Source organism: Ictidomys tridecemlineatus, chromosome 2 (assembly GCF_052094955.1).
Source record: "Ictidomys tridecemlineatus isolate mIctTri1 chromosome 2, mIctTri1.hap1, whole genome shotgun sequence".
NCBI classification, from domain to species: Eukaryota; Metazoa; Chordata; class Mammalia; order Rodentia; family Sciuridae; genus Ictidomys; species Ictidomys tridecemlineatus.
This window is the reverse complement of record NC_135478.1, coordinates 183,815,958-183,828,646: the sequence shown is the minus strand read 5'-3', so window position 1 is coordinate 183,828,646 and position 12,689 is coordinate 183,815,958. Positions and strand designations below refer to the sequence as shown.

Sequence of the window (12,689 nt, the reverse complement as noted above, 5' to 3'; positions counted from 1 at the left end):
ATTTTTAAAAAAGACACAAAAAACAAACATATATCCCATGTCAATGACAGACATAAAAAGGTGGATGTAGCAAGAAAGCAATGAATGACAGTTTATTGATGATGCAAGTTATGAGATTAGGACCCAAGGAGAAAGTAGCAATGTATTCCTTTACATTGAATAATTAACTATCTGAACAATTAAACAGATGCATTTGATAAATCAGTATTAATTGGATAAACACCAAACTAAACAGTTTCTTGAATTTGCAAATGAGAAAATTCAATTTCTTTTGAATTTTGTTTTTCTGAGAGTTTTTTAATAAATGTATGTGCAATGTAAAAGGTAATATAATATAAAATAATATGAAAGTTAAATGTATGTAATTGAGATAATATGAAGGGACTAGGCAGAGTATTGGAAAATGCAACCCATAAACATTAAAATACTGTAAGATTATCTTGTGTTTCAAGGAATTTATCTTAGAATCTTCATTTTTCTATTTATCTAAGTAAAAATTATTTTAGTATCACGTTTATGAAATAATTATTATTCTTATAAAACATCTGCTGAATTCTGTTCATTATTTCTTTCACCAGAGAAGGTCATAACAAGCAGTTAAATATAACGCCCATTAATGGCTTATCTGTTGAGAACAGGATATGTAGCAAATCTTAGAGGAAAAAAAATCCATAATTCTTCTTTACTGTAAAGGTTTATAGCAGCAATTTTTCTTTCATTTCAAACTATGGTCTTTAAAGAAAATATACAAGTTTCTGAAAAAAATGTCTATAGTTCACTGCTGAACTAAATCATTTTTTTAAATTTACAGAATGAGTTCTTCATGAAATACCATTCCAAATCATACATTTACTAATGTATGTGCACTGAAGAACAAGACAAATAAGTCCACTAAGATTTTTATTTAGAAAAACAAAACAGCAACCTGCAATGCCTCTAGAGCTATAATTTTATAAAGCAAAATGAGTTCTTAGGAATTATTCCATCTTTGAAACACAGGCTGTAAAGATCTAGCATCTCAACTCTATGTCAGACAAACACTATTCAAAACATTTTGTGAAGAGATACTTTGCTATGTGTCAGTAAACCATTAGTTCCTATGAATTCATGAAGAAATAAAGATAAATCAAAAAGACAACAGTTTTGATCTTCCAGCGTGGGAATTATTATTATTTTTTTAGCTGTGCTTCAGTAAAATTATTTTTGAAAAAACAGGCAGTTTGTTTAGTTTGGTGACCCTTGTTTCAAACAAAAATAATGGCGATGCAAACTAGTGTTTGTGATATTTTGAAAAGTAAAATACATGACATCATTAGTATATAAGCCAGGAAGGAAGAGAAAGAAGTACACTACTGAAACTTTCTTTTTAAAAAATAAATCTTATTTTGCATATTTGAGGTTTACAATGATATGAGATATATAAAAAACAGTAAAATGGTTACTAAAGTAAAGCACATTAACATATCACCTCACATATCTACTTCCTTGTGATAAGAGCAGCTAAATTCTACCACTTAAAAAAACTGGCTAATATAAAACAATTCTAATAACTTTAGCTCTGATATTGTACAACAGAATTCTAAACTTGATTATCCTACAAATCTGCTTTGTATCCTTTGAAATATGTCTTCCCATTTCTTCCTGCCCCATACTTCATTTTGAAGTGCAATGGGAAATCAGCTATCATTAAAATAGTACCTAGTTTCTTATTTTTAAAAAAGTGTATTTTCATATCATTTTCCTGTCACATAACATACGTATGTTTAACTCTTAAAGACACAGAGGAGCATGCATGAGGCTCTGGGTTTGATCCCTAGCACTACCAAAATAAAAATAAAAAAGACACAGGGACATCACTGGAATCAATTGTAAACTATGCTTTCGATCAATTAGCATAACCAAATCCAGGATTTTAAAATTGGGTTACATCAGCTTGACTTCAATTAATGTTTATCATAACATGAAATTATGATGACTATTTTTAAATTGAAAATTATGGTACAATTAAAATGTTCTCTGATAATGGCAAATTTTAGTTCAGTTTGTCTTCTGAAATGATGTAGAAAAATTATCAAAACAAGTCAACAAGAAATGAGCTTAACCAATGTACTGTAATACTGTCAGAAATTGTGATGATTAACCTATGGACTAACTACAGATGTGGGACATGGTAATTGAGGGTACTGGTAGAGTTTCTATGGTAACAGTGGATGCATATGCTCCAACAACTTCAGGTGGTATTGTCACCAGGTGTGCTATCAGGGGATGAAATAAAACCCAATTTGAGAAAGATTACTATTTGCTAGAGATTTAAGAAGTTCAGAGGCTTTGCTCAAGTGGAACCTGAAAATTTAAATTTTTCATTAGGATAATAGCTGTGGGAGTCAAGAGAAAAGAAAAAGTAGGTTGACCAAATCAATTTAAAGAGTTAACACTGACTTGAAAATAGCTAGTATAGAAAATAATGCATGAGGGAGGCTATTTGGTGGGTACTGACCACAACCAGCTCTGTGTAATCAAGGATCCAAATCCTGGGGAGGGATTCTAAGCCAGAGTACAGTATGTGAAGTGGAAAGAGTTTAACTCAACTGTTTCTCTTTGCAACAAATACTAAAGATCCTGCATTTTTTTGGCTGTTCCTGATGTTGTGGAATATTTTGGACACAGAAGGAAAGGGGAACATTGAAGGAGAAGGGGGACCTTTCTTCAGCATTCTGAGTCAGAGGTGTCCAGAGCTGGGACTCTAGTACCAAAAGGACTAAGGGGGTGCTACTAGCCAAGAGTGGGTCTCCTTGCAAAAACGCAGCTATAACTAAGCAGAAAATTAGCCTTCTGAAATGTAATTTATTGTCCTATGTTTAAAATTGTGCTGGTTTTAGGAGTTTGCCTATAACTGCATTTACCACTGTTCATACCTAATTATGTGTTTCTTTTAGCTCGGAATCAGAGAGCTTGAAAGCTTATATAAATTTAAAAGTGGCACAGAAAAGCAGACCCCACTTCGGTTTCTATGTCACTCATGAAGCTTTTAATAGGAAGAATTTAATGTTTTAAAATTTTACGTAGGTTAGTATGCTCCTGTTTTATGTGTACAGGTTTCTTGTACACATAAAGACCGAATAGTAATGGTTGGTAAGTACATTGTTATTCACACTTCTTATTGACCCAAATGCTGTGTTAGCTTCTTTTGGCTAAATTGGTTAAACTGATCTATAAATGGATATATCTTTATTTCTTCAGTAAATAATAAACATAAGTTATATTTTTACATGGTAATTGTAATCAGTAAAGATCTGTAATTGCAAATAGGCAATGTAAAGCAACATAGAACATTTGTTGGAAGTAATATGTTCAAGATATAGTAAGACTAATGCTTCCCTATGAAACATGAAATGTAATATATTAAATAGAACAGGAAAATAAGCTCATAAAATTAAATGTAAGTTTATAATCAAATTTAAGTATTTAAAAAGCATTTAGTTGGTTGTGGCTCAGTGGTAGAGAATTTGCCTAGCATAGTTGGATTTTCAGCACCGCATATAAATAAATAAAATAAAGACTCAACAACAACTAAAAAATAAAAAATAAAAAAACCCCCACATTTAGTCCAGAAATCAAATAAATGGGAGCTATTCTGGTTCACTAATTTATTATTAGGAAGCCAAATACTATGTTATATTGTATTATGGAACATAAACACTGTAGTATATTACATACACAACTAAGAAATACATGGGGTATTTGGGATTGGAGTCAGGAAGGACAGTTTTTAAAAATCCTCTCATCTGGCAAAAGCAGTGTGCTATGTTTGAAGTGGAAAAATGGTTCAGCAGCATAATCCCCCATCTTATCTCCTTAGAATTTCTACTCATCCTGTGAGTCAAGAAAAAGGGAATAGAGTCACTGACCACAGACATCTAGAAACATATATTGTCATCAGGATCCTAAAAAAGATAATGTTGTCTTCTAATAAGTTAGATCTGATAAGTCTATTGTTTTGTTTTGATTAGACTTAAACATTCAATAGACTTAGTTTTAAAAACCAGCTTTTTAGGGCTGGGGTTGTAGTGCAGTGGTAGAGCGCTTGCCTAGCGCATGCAAGGCACTGGGTTCAATCCTCAGCACCACATAGAAATAAATGAGTAAAATAAAGGTATTGTGTCTATCTACAACTAAAACCAAATGTTTAAAAAAAAACCCAGCTTTTTAAAAGTTGTAAAATATAGACTTCAAAGAAAATTCAGGAAACAGAAGAAATAAGTAGCAACTGTGCCTCCAATTAAACTCAACTGTGAATATTGTAGGTATAAACTACCTATTCTTTTTTTTAATATAGGCTTTTTTTTTACGTAGTGAAAATAATTTCATACATATAATTTAGCATTTTTCTGCTTAACATATACTGACCATTTTTCACATGTAATTACAACTCCTGCATAACTTACCTTTATGTCTGTAGTACGTTATTTCTATTTTTCTTTTGTTTTAAATAGACATTTTTATTATATAAGTGGTAAAGCTAACCGAGGCATTTTGGGTTTGGCTAGAAAGTAGAAGACTGATACTATAAACAAGATCATGATCATCTTCAAACATTACATTATTAAAGAAACTGTGATACATTTAAGGAAAAAAAAGAAAAATATGAAAATTCTTACCTTTACCAGCTATAGGTCAGCAAAGAAATAAGAGAGCACATTTAAATGGGTTAGAAGAAAAAATACATATTTGTGTAATTAGTCATTTTAGTTTTATGTTACCTGCTTCTCTCTCTCTCTCTCTCTCTCTCTCTCTCTCTCTCTCTCTCTCTCTCTCTTTTTCCTTACTTTTATTAAGAATGATAAAACAGCAGGAGTCTGCTTTAACAGAAAGCTTTACTTTAGCAGCCTATAGATAGATAGAACTGTTGTTAATAGAACTGAAACTGACAATTTAGTTAGAACCAGCAAAATCCAGCTCCATGTAATCTGATCAACATTGTCTTGATAATAAATTCATATCAAATAGAAAAAAAAATTGTTAGAAATAGGTTGCAAGTCTATTTGCACCGATTGATGATTTAGATCTTTTAAATAATTCTGTGTTGGCTAGCCATGGCCCTAAGGTTCTGTGCCGGTGGTTCTTAGTCACTTTTCTTGCCAGTTTGTGCAAGGTGGATGACCCCTGTGAGCTCAGCACATTTCTTGGCATTCCTTTCCCTCAGTGTGTTAAGAAAAAAATTCTTGAACACAAGTGAATGAGGGTGAAACTTTTACAAAAGTAACTATCAAGTCATAGTAACTCAGTGGTTCTCAACTTGGAGTGGTTCTTATGAAACCTAGCCCCACCCCATGGAATATTTGGTAATGTCTAGAGATATTTTTACTTGTCAGACCTTTGGGGAGGGAGGATTCTACTGGCAAGTGGTGGGCAAAGGATGCTGCTAAATGTCCTACAATGTGCAAGACAGTGTTCATTCCACCCCATCCTCCCAATTATCTGGCCCAAAGTGTTAACAATGTTGAGGTTGAAAAATTGCTTTAACTTGGAAAAACCCAATCTTTTTGTTTCTGTTCAAGGTAGTATATTTGAAAACATGTATATTCTCTGACCTGAAATGATTAAAAATTCAGGAATATATGTATATATATATATTTTTTTTTTCTTTTTTTTCCCTCAAAACAGTATACATTGGGCACAGCAGGCAACCCAGCGGGGAGACTCCTGAGAGATGTCCAACAAATAAGGTGAGTCTTACAGTCAGGCCAGGTTGTAAGAACTTTTAGGGAGAGAACTTGTAGGCTGTGGCACAGGGCACAAAAACCCAGAAAGCTCAGTGGAATCCTGAGTTGAAAGATGAAGCTGACAATGAAAGAAAGACACTGCAGAGGAGGGAGCTGCCCCGTGGGAGGCCTCTGAAGGCCTGCAAGGATGCCTCCCAAGCATTCAGCCGAGTACTCATCAGCTCTATGTAGAAGCTGTTTGAGGCCAAGGAATGAATTCTTCTGAAGGATTAGAGAAGACAGTTCCTAAACCACACAAAGATCCTGGAATACTGTCTGTTCCCAGTAGTAAAATTAAAAGTCTCACTATTCATAGGGTGTCTATTAGAATATTAAGAAGGATCTTGGTCCAGAAGTGGGCAAAAGTAATTCTAGATGGAAACAGCTTGATTCTCCCTAACAAAACAGCCTGAAAGGATGGAACTGTTTCCCTGTGTGTCTCAGAGCAAAGTTTCAGGACATTTGCATGAAGAAAATGACACCAAAGCACATCATCTACATCATAATCAAATTGCAAATAGGAAACCTTTAAAGCAGCTTGAGGAAAAAAGATATATGTACAGAGGAGCAAACCAGACAGTACATTTTCTTAGGTAAAGAAAATGCCAGCTAGAAGAAAATTGAGCAAATCTTTAAAGTAAATATAAATGACTTTTGACATGAAGGTAAAAATAAAGACTTTTTTCATGTATAAACAGGTTGAAAGAGTTAATTGCAAAATGAACTGCACTGTAAGGAAAATCAAAGGAAGTCCTTCACAAAGTAAAATATCTATACAAGAGAGAAATGTAAAGGACATAAAGAAGCCAAAATATCTTTGGAAAAAAAGAAAAAAGAAAAAAAGAACATGGTCTAGCTTATATTATCTGACTGCAAGATTTACAAAATTAAAATAATCAAGAGAGTGCAATAATAGTATCAAGATAGACAAAATGACCAAAGAACAGGAAAGGAAAATCCTAAAATAAATTCTTATGTAGTCAGTTGAATTTTGACAAATGTGTAATAAGAGCAATTTAAAAAGTGGTAGGTAGACTTTTCAACTCATTATGCTAGAACAACTGGGTATCTAAATAATATTTACGAACACTGACACACACCTCTCACCACACATAAAAATTAACTCAAATAGGTGTAAAACATAAAATTAAAAGAACTTTAACAGAAAGAACAATAAAATATCTTTGTGATATTAGATTAGGAAAAGATTCTTGGTTATAACACCCAAGGCACATTTATTTAAAGAAATGACAAAATGGGACTTTATCAAAATTAAGAAGTTCTTCTGTTTGAAAAATACTATTTAAAAAATACAAAAAGACAAATCATGGAAGAGGAGAAAATGTTTTCCAATATCTGATAATATCTTGTATCCAGAAATAAAACTTCTCAAAATTCTAAGAAAATAACCCAACTACAGAATAGGTTAAATATTTGAAAAGACATCTAACCAAAGAGACAAATGAACAGTAAGTAAGCACTTGAAAACAGCATTCCTCCAAATGGATAAGACTCAACTGTAATAAAAAGTAAGATGCAACAGCAGTAGATGTCTGAGGTCTTTAGAAATTAGCTTAACCAAAAATAAAAAAAGAGCTCTAGGGAGAAAATATTACAATAAAAGGATTTAGAAAGTTTCAATAGATGAAGAGAGATTTCATACTTGTAGTTAGACAAAATAAATATTACTTTGGTAAGAATCTGGAGGGAGTCTAGGTTTCTATCTCAGGGAGTGAGTAGGCAAAAAATTAAAAAGATGTACACAGCAGTGTGCTTGAACAATGAACACACCAATGAAGCCAGAATTAGACAGGCAGTCAGTATAGAAAGGTAAATTGAGTCAGGTAGGATCAAGGAGGCCAATTTAAGTCAGGAGAAGTTGGAGACTACCCCTGGGGGATTGAAATGCCTTCAGAGCCCTTCCTCCACTCTTACCAAGATAACCTGCCCTTGCTCCAACCTGTTGCTAAGGTAACCTGTCCCAGGGATTGTCCCTCACTACAGAGAGTTATAAAAGTTTTTAATTATGCCCTCGTCCTGTCCAGATCACTTCACCTTGGCCCCTCCAGCCCATCTGCTTCTCACCTTTGGGCCATCCCATCTAAGCATCTCCTGGGTCTAGCCATGTATGCAGGAAGGAGAGAGATAAGGGAAAGAGAGCAAGAGAACAAAGGAAGCCTAAGACAGGAAAGGAAAATTCTAAAATAAATTCTTATGTAGTCAGTTGAATTTTGACAAATGTGTAAGAGCACATTTGTCAAAATTTGTCAAAAAAAAAAAAAAAAGGCAGAATACTCACACTTATTGGGATACTAGGATACCAGCTATGGCTCCCTTCTCCTTCCTGGGAGAAGTCTGTTACCCCTTTTAAAATAAATCCTGCTTTATATGCTTGCCTCGGTGTGTTTCTAGAAATTTTGCTTTTGCTTCAGTGAAATATATTATATTTCTACATAAGAGGTAACCAGTAGTATCACCATTATTACAGAGTATGAAGTAATGACATCATTGACATTATATGCATTCATGGAAACATGGGTGAAATTTTTAAATGTAAAGCTGAATGGGAAAAGTAAAACAGAGTAAGAGAAATAATGCAATCCCGTTTATGTGCCACTGAATATCCACATTAAAATACAACTTCTCAAGAAGACAAAGAAGGTTCACACAAAGTGCCGAAGACCTGCAGCTCGTGGGGGAAAAGGACAGAGACTGCACCAACACGTGGAAAACAATGAAGTTCTAAATACTCAGTTTTGTAGCTCAAGAATCAAAACCAGGAGGAATGAAGGTAGAGATCAGTCAGAGGGAGAAAAATGGTTTGGGGAAGAGATCTGACTAGAGTTTATGCTGTGATAGGTGTGAACAATTAAAAGAAAGAAAAGACATAGAGGTGAAAATAAAGTTCAGGCTGAGTCCCCAAGGAGTCTCAAACCTTGATGCCCCATGCAGGCACAGCTCCAGAGACACCTCAACCTGCCACTTTCAGTAGGGATAAGCAAATGCCTGAGTGAGTCTCCCAAGGTGTTTTTCATGCTAGAGTATTGCTAAAGAATACTCAACAAGTTACTCTGCATAACTGTGGCAAGAGCCCGATACCATGAAGTAAGTGAGTCAGAGGGGTCTGAAGTTGTGAATGGAGGACACAGACTGTGTCTTCATTACCAGATGTCATGGCAGGCCCATGGTTATGAGCAACACACAGCTACACACAATGGAATCTTGTCCTTTTGGCCCTTGTGGACTAAGAACAGTCTTGAACTAGATTCCACATTCATTGATATCACAGTGTTTTAAAATTCCTCTGGAACTCAATATGCTCTGCATGAAATGAAAGGAGAAGAGGGAAGGCAGAGATTTGCACTGATGGAATTTAAATCTGTGACTGAGTTACTCTGCATTGATGAGCATAAGTGCTTTGGCAACACGAGCACAAAAATTCATGGTATCTTCACTTGTGTAGAAATATAATACCTCCGCACGTCTTAGTTCTAATGGAAATTCTTACTGTTTCCCAAACTCTATATGTAGAATTGGGGGAATTGGGAGGTTGAGAGAAAGGCAGAAGTGAAAATATATACTATAATATGTTCCTTTTATGTTACTTTTAAAGATGACAATGCTGCAATTTTAAAGTTGGGATGAGAAAATTTTAAACCAATTTTAAAATCTCACCATTTAATGTTCCTAAATAGCCTTGACTATGATTTAAAACATGTGCCTCAAAGTAAGATAAATTATTAATACAATATAAGATTTATTTTTAAAAATAAGGGGAAAGAACTCATATTACTCTTTTAATTATTTGGTCTAAAACGCCTTTAAGATGTTGAGATGTAATACTGAAGGATGTATAAGAAGAAAACAGAGTTGTTATTTGATGCATGGAAAGTAAAAGAAGAAAGTAAAGTAGTGCACATCAGGATATTAGTACCCTGGAAAGGAGGCTTGACGACAAAATGCTACAACTTGAGCTTAAACATAAACTGATTTATTATAGAAAAAACCTGACAAGTTTTGTAAAGGAGTAAAAAATTAAAACACTTGGTTGAGTGATTATCACAATGCCATGTTCGAAACTGCTTAAACCACCATTATGCAACTTGCTATTAATCACTAGTAAATTAAAATGAAAAACACAGGTCCTAATGATTGAAATTAGCATAAAAATGACATCATAATGAGGCATTTGGAAAAGGAAACTTGGGTTTTATGACTTTTTTTTATCATTTTACAATAGAAAAAACTTATTATTTTGTGAGTTACTAAGAATAATTCTAGAAAGTGATTATTCCTCATTCAATGGAATCACTGAATGGAATCATCATCAATGGAATCTGATCAATGAAAATTTCATTTTGCAACACATTTCCCTTTATTATGGGACACCTAAGTTAAAATACTTAATATGCTCTTGAGATTCCCAGAAACATTCCCAATGCTTGGTAAATCCATGATTGAAAAACACATGCATCATTTACTCTAGAATGACATGAAATTTTATGTGAAAAATTAGACATCTGACTCCATGACTACTAATATGAACTATTTTTATTTAATTAGGAATCAGTTAATGGTGTAAACTATAATACTGAACAAATTTGCCTTAATTTTATATCTTATTAAGGTTATTAATTGATAATCAAATTATTTTTTAACAAAACTTACAAAGCTGAGCATCTGCATGGAGAGTTCCTCCTTTAGGATTCAGCTTCTGGGTCTGGATTGCAGGAACAGGTTTATATGATTGACCTGTGGCCCTATACATGGCTTGAACCCATAATATTCTGTCTTGTTCATCATCACTGGCAAATATTACAGTATCTCCTTCTTTAACAGCATTGAAAAACATCCGACCACCCTGTAGGCCTGTGGAGGAAGAATAATATCATTAAAAATTTATTTCACTGGCAAATTTTAATGTATTGCACTGACTAGCCTCATGGATATGATTGAATTTGATATTAGCATCTCCATGCTTTAAATGATTTTTAATTGAGGATCAAATTCACAATCAAAGACTTAAAGGAAATATCAAAAAAGATTTTAGTTTCCATATCATCTCAGTAGTTAAAAATAGCTCTATCAAACAAATAGTCCATGACAGTGTAGCATTCTGGAAGACATACAAGCATAACCTGCAGAAATGAAAATGTAATGTGATATGCCAGAGAAAGCAGTTCTTCATGTTGGCATATTCACCTGTATATATGCATGAGATTTATGAGTTTAGCAGAAAAAAATGTCAAAATTTTTACTTTATGTTGTATGGTATTTTATGCTTTTTTTTCCCCAAAAAACTCATGGAGAGGAAGACATTGGAGAGGATGACATTTCCAATGAACAACTTAGTAAATATGGCCACAGATTTCTGCTTCTTAATTTCTAATGAATTAATTTCTTAACTTTTCTCTATATTAATATTGATATATCAAGCATGCTATATTAATTTTTATAACAGCCTATTCATTCATGCACTATTTTTAAATATCAGGTATTCAGTACTAGGTCCAGTAAAGTTTAAAGGTTGGAATTAATAATGCCTTGGATTTTGGACCTTTTTGGGTTTTGGAATATTTGCATATACATAATGGGTTATCTTAGCACTACATATCCCTGAGGGATGAGGTACAAGTCTAAACACAAATATCATTCAGGTTTCATACACACTTGATACACACAACCTGAAGGTAATTTTATTTATTGACAATGCCTCTGCATTTTGACTATGATCGGCCACATAAAGTCAGGTATGGAATTTTCCACTTGTGATATTATGTTAGCAACTCAAAAATGTTTCAGATTTTGGAGCATTTTAGATTTCAGACTTTTACAATTAAGAGATGTTCAACTACATTAATGTGGAGGGAGGAATATAAGTATAAGAACCTGCTTTGGGGGAGGAAATTTGCCATTTTGTTACCTACTTCTATTGTAAGTTTTACTTTCCAGAAGTTTCCATACACATTACTGATACTTTTCATGTGATTCTTCCATCACAGAAATTTTTACAAATTTCATCCTTGTACTAATACAACAGAGATGATGAATTACATTGACTAGCCCAAAAGACATCATTTACATTTCAAAGTCTGGTCCAGTTACATAAATGAAATATGCAGCCTGTTCATCAAGTGGAGTTTGAAATGCAGAACAGACATAGGATAGTTGCAAAGATTCCGTGCATTCGGGCATGGCAGGGAAAGCAGTCCTACCTAGACTTACCTGGATGAGGATCTGTGTAATCCACAGTGTATCCTTCAAGCTGCATCAGTTCTTGTGGTTCAGACTTCTTTTCTCTGTAACTGCACATTGCAAAGGTATACTGGCTAACCTGCTCGAGGAAAATGGAGTGTAGATTGGTCACAGGAAATGTACCAAACTTAAATCTTGGATTTTTCTTTATCAAAAACCTCTTTTCCACATAAAACCATAACATGCTTAGAATTATCATATTTTACATTTTTTAAAACTCAGCTCAGAGATTAACATGTTTTTCATTTGTCAGCTTGCTGTTAGGTCTTCTGTTTGCTGTGATCAAGCATGTCCGTGGTCAATGATCCTCTGGCCAAGCTTGCTATTAACAGAAGCACCATAGAGAAATATTAATGTTAAACTTCAGACTGGAATTACTAGGCTACATAAAGGTAAAAAAAGATTTCCTTACTTCAGGGTTTCTTATGGCTTTTAATATGCTAAAATAAATTGTGAAGATCTAAGAGTGAGATATATTAGGAGTATTCCCAAAATTATATAATCATAGAATTACATTTTCAAGCATGTCTATTACAAGTTTTACTGAAGTGAAAAAAACAAAACAAAGAAAAAAAAAGCAAGACAAAAAGATCTCAATAAAAGTTGGAAATGTGGTTCCCATGTAACCAGACCCTCAGGAAGGGCAAGGGAGCCTGTTTTAGGCAGCCAGCC

General features: G+C 33.7%; 1 protein-coding gene across 9 annotated transcripts in view; it reads right to left on the bottom strand.

The window, feature by feature from the left end:
• The window catches only part of Cadps2 (calcium dependent secretion activator 2), a 494,758-nt gene that overhangs the window by 142,810 nt on the left and 339,259 nt on the right, over window positions 1–12,689 (bottom strand). For all 9 annotated transcript variants that reach the window (XM_078040300.1, XM_078040296.1, XM_078040298.1 and 6 more), the window contains exons 10-11: window positions 11,988–12,096; window positions 10,431–10,631 (exon numbers count right to left, since the gene is read on the bottom strand). In XM_078040300.1, the coding sequence (XP_077896426.1) occupies window positions 10,431–10,631; window positions 11,988–12,096 (310 nt within the window). The remainder of the gene's footprint in view (window positions 1–10,430; window positions 10,632–11,987; window positions 12,097–12,689) is intronic.